The 4,656-nt window shown below is 30.9% G+C and overlaps 1 protein-coding gene across 1 annotated transcript in view; it reads left to right on the top strand.

Moving 5' to 3' along the window:
* The window catches only part of LOC105292464 (transmembrane protease serine 11C-like), a 67,790-nt gene that overhangs the window by 42,434 nt on the left and 20,700 nt on the right, over positions 1-4,656 (top strand). Inside the window, exon 6 of the mRNA XM_011360679.1 lies at positions 1,932-1,946. Within this exon, the coding sequence (XP_011358981.1) occupies positions 1,932-1,946 (15 nt within the window). The remainder of the gene's footprint in view (positions 1-1,931; positions 1,947-4,656) is intronic.

Genomic DNA, 4,656 nt, shown 5'->3' with positions numbered 1-4,656 from the left:
TACAGATATGCTGTTATTTTATTAATAGCCCTGTCCCTACCCTCTTCCCAAACTCAGGCTCACTGTGAGTGAAGGAGAAGGAACTGAAGGCATTCCTAAGGGAGAATTCCAAAATACTAGACAGTAGGGCAACTCCATGTCCCCACTCCTAAACCTCCATCAAAAACAAATCATTTACCTCATAGAGCCTTAGCTTCTCCATCTTTAAAATGGAGATTATGGTTCATAGACTTCATGGTGCTTTTTTCTGGGAAAATAAAATAAAATAAAAAAAGACCACATACATCTAATGCCTTTAGTGCAGTAACCAAGATAATTTTCTTCTAAACATACACTTTACAAAACAATATTTTCCCGGCCATCATGGTTATTCTTCTGCTAATTATATACTTAGATATTCGCTGCACAGCCAACTGAATCTTAGGGAATATACCTATATGCTTTTTACATACCGAGTCAAAACAGAGCAATAGTTCATTTAAAGATATTTCACAAGCCTCAGGGATGAAGAAAATAAGTGGCAGTTGAACCAAGGGATAAAAATTATTCCTTTCATAGAAATAAAAATTTAATCAATTAAATTATTCATTAACATTTCAGTACTTAATAATTATACCTACCCCAGGAAAACTGCTTTCTATAATTCTTAGTTATATTAAATTATTACCAGGAAAATTTTTAAATTATTTATTATTGGCTTAATTTATTTATTAATTTATGAAATAAATACTGACTGAATACTGACTGTGACTGAGGATATTAGAATAAAATTTTACTTTATTAGTTATTTTTTGTTTATAGTAATATTAAATTCATTTTCTTTTTCTATATACATAGCAAATGATACTGGAATAAGTATCTAAAAAGGATATTGTTTGATGATTTTTTTAAAATTTGCCACGGATCAACAAGTAAAAAGCAAAATTTCACAGGATTGTCACTTAGAATTTGTATTTTCTATAACTGCCATGCATGTTAGGTTATTTATCCCAGATCAGTGGTAAAATCAGGAATAGTGAAAATAGGTTACTGGTTTCTGGTCCAAACAAAATGCATGAAAATGCACTAGTCATTACACAGTGGATATGTGGCAGGCTTTGGGGTTGAAAAAGACCTTAGAGATCTCTGGTCTGGTTACCTCATTTGCAGGTAAAGAAAATTCAATGAAGTGATTCATCCTAAGTCATAAAATAAGTAAAGAAGACTTGAACCCATGTCTTCTGATTCTAAGTGCACTATGCATTCTATAAATTTTTTTATGAATCAGTTTAGAATGGAGAGCCACGCTAAAAATCTGATTTAGCTACAGATTTAAAGTTTCTAATGAAAAAAGAATCTGCCTTCTTTTTCCAAATCTGTAGTCAGTCATTCTAAATCCAAAGTTTTCAAACTCTGTCCTCAATTTTAATATCAATGAAGAAAGGATGCAAATCCATATCTAACATTAAGAATTGCTGAAAGGAGTTAAATCAAATATTATTTGATTTAAATAAAAAAATATTAATTCTAATAAACAGTTATGAGGTACTTGTACCAACACTTTGCTAGGCACTATGGAGAATTCAAAAAGAAAAAGAGTATTGTCCTCAGCAAAAAGCCTATGACTGAAGCAAACAACTTTGGGTGGTGAACACACAATGCAATATACATATGATGTATTATTGAATTGTACTCTTGAAACCTATATAATTCTATAAACCAATTTCTCAGCTGAGGTCCCATAAAAGAATTAAGCCTCAAAGATAATGGTATGTGTTACTACTTTCAGTTCTTCCAAAGATAATACATAGTTAGTACTATTCCAGATGCATAAAAGAGTTCATTCATTTCATAAAAATGAAAGTTCCCTAGGGCTTTAGAGCTTAATTCTCCTCCAGAATCCCAATGGAGGAGAGCTGATGAGAATTGGGTCACATGTATGCTACTCATAGACATTGCTAACCCAGGTTTAGAATGTAAAGAGTGCTTCATTTATTAAGACCCGTGAGCATTATGTGTAATTAAATTTCCCATTAACTCCTGAATTCCATGAAAAATGACAATGCTACTACCTTCTAAGGTACTAACAATCAGTACTTATGGAATATATTCTTCAGTGAGAGATCAATGTTTTCTCCATCAACTCTAAACTCACAGGATCAGATTTATCAAATTGACTAGTTAGCATAAAACCTAGAAAAACCATTGATGGTATAGGTTTCTATGCCCATGAAAGAATAGTTTCCTGAAAAATCTCTCATAAAGCAAATTCCTTAACCTAATACCATTGATAGATATCAATGGGGAAACTTTTTATATATTCCCAAACACCCAAATTTATATTCACTTAAGCTTAAACAATACCGCATTCCTTTAAAATGGAGAAGATAATGTCAATAGTTTAAATTAGTTAACAAAATCAATTTTCCTTTATTAATTACTTTATAATATGACTGCTTATATATCTCATAGTTATTTTATAGCTTAACAATCAAAGCAGAACATACATATGATATTTAATTTTTATGTAATTCTAATTTTAATGAAAAAGAAAGAAAGGAAAGGACAAGTAAAGCAATGCAATATCTCACAAAACAAGTTGATCTCATAGCACGATGCACTTGACTATTACTGCCAGAAACTCTCAAGCCAAGAGCATGAAGAAAATGTAGACTAGATGTACCAACTACACAACTGCAAGGATGATCACATCATCCTTGGAATGGCTCTTTCCTGGAAGTTCTGGAGGGAAAAATCCAAGTCATTTCTTTAAAAGCAAAGACATGCCTCACAAGTCAAAGTGAGGGTTTTAAATGAAACGCCTTATAAAGTTGAATGTTCATAACTTTTATGGGCATATTTAAGGGTATGACTGTAATTTGTTTTAAAAAATAATAATCATTTCCTATACAGAAATGCCTGTATATACTGGTACACTTAACCATCTATTTAATAAGAATGAAAAATATTTTAAACACTTATGCTAAATTATAAAGTAAAACTCAAATTATATAGAAATAATAAAAAGAATAATAACATAGGACTTCATGTACAGGATGACTGCCTTGACCCACTATTAAGAGTTTTACATGAAGAAGAATAAAGCTCTGGCCTAGCACTCATTTGTGAGCAGCTGGCCAACAGTGACATATGGATGATGTTAGTAGAACACACCTTTTTTCATGTGGCTTGATCCTGAGACAATACGTGGCTTCATTTGTACCATGCATTCAGCAATCATTCTTTGATAAATCATAGAGGATATTTTTTTAAAAGCATGTTATTGCCCAGTGTCCTTTGTTAACCAAGACTAATCTTCAGCTCTATAAACCCGTTTTATTAGCAAATGTTCTTTAGAATATTCTTAGCATAAGACTTTGACCATTAACAGTTCATTGGTAATAAGTTTTTCCAAATAGGCAAATTTTCTGAATACTTTATATTTTATCTTTTTAATAAAATATTCATTACTATGAATATCTATTAATATATAGTAGGTATTGTCCTAGATTCGTTTGATTTCCCAGGAACCTAAACTTTTGAGGCACAGCATTCCTTATGTCTAGCTTGAGTGAATTATAACATAATCAAACTTAAGAGAGATGAGTTTTAGATAGAGTTTATACTTTGGTAGGAATAAAGGTCCATTAAGCTCTACTAAAACATAAAAGACACACATTCAAATCTTTGCTTTTTAAAATTTTATCTGATAATGTTATGCATAATGAACAAAGGGGAGAATCTTTAAATAGAGAGATCAGTTAGGAAGGAATTACAATGTTCCAAACGTGAAGAATTGAAAACTCAAATTACCATAGTGAAAATAATATTAGAAATAGTGGACATATGTCAGAGAGCATATGCTTATAAAATTGACAGAAATTAACACCTGGACATGAGGTACAATAGTGAGAGAAATTGAATACAATATCCAAGTTTTAAGTATGACTAATTAGTGGGGTGATAACACATAGAGAAATAAGAGACAATGGAGAAAAAATAGAATACAGGTAATTTATCTTAAAGAATGATATTAGACAGAATATATATCTCTAAGTAAAGTTATTTATCAAACATTTGGAAATAAAGGATTGGTCTTCTGGAGGTTCCATAAAGGAACCATATTAAGGAACCATAAATATAATGGTCATTCCCATAAGGTGATAAAAAAGTCCTGAAAAGGATACAATTGCAAAGAATGTAGGAAGATAAGAAAAGGGAGAGTCAAAATGATGACAAAACTAAATGCTGGCAAGGATGCGAAGAAACTATATCACTCATACAATGCCCATGAAAATATAAAATGGTATGTCCACTTCAGAAATCAGTTTGATACTTTCTTTAAAAATTTAAAATTCAACTATCATGTAACCAAGTAATTGTACTCCTGGGTATTATCATAGACAAATGATGACTTATGTTCAAACAAAAACTTATGAATGTTTATAGCAGCTTTATTTCTAATAGTCAAAAACTGAAAACAACCCAGATGTCCTTCAGCAAGTAAATGGTTAAACAAAATCAGGTGCTTCATACCATAAAATACTACTTAGTAATAAAAAGAACATGAATGAAGCTCTAGAAAGCAACATTGAGTGAAAGAAGCCAATCCAAAAGTTATATACTGGATTATTCTATTTATATGAACATATGACATTCTTGAAATAAAAAAAAAAA

This window comes from Pteropus vampyrus, unplaced genomic scaffold (assembly GCF_000151845.1).
Source record: "Pteropus vampyrus isolate Shadow unplaced genomic scaffold, Pvam_2.0 Scaffold57, whole genome shotgun sequence".
In the NCBI taxonomy this organism is placed as follows: Eukaryota; Metazoa; Chordata; class Mammalia; order Chiroptera; family Pteropodidae; genus Pteropus; species Pteropus vampyrus.
This window is presented reverse-complemented; position numbering and strand designations above follow the sequence as displayed.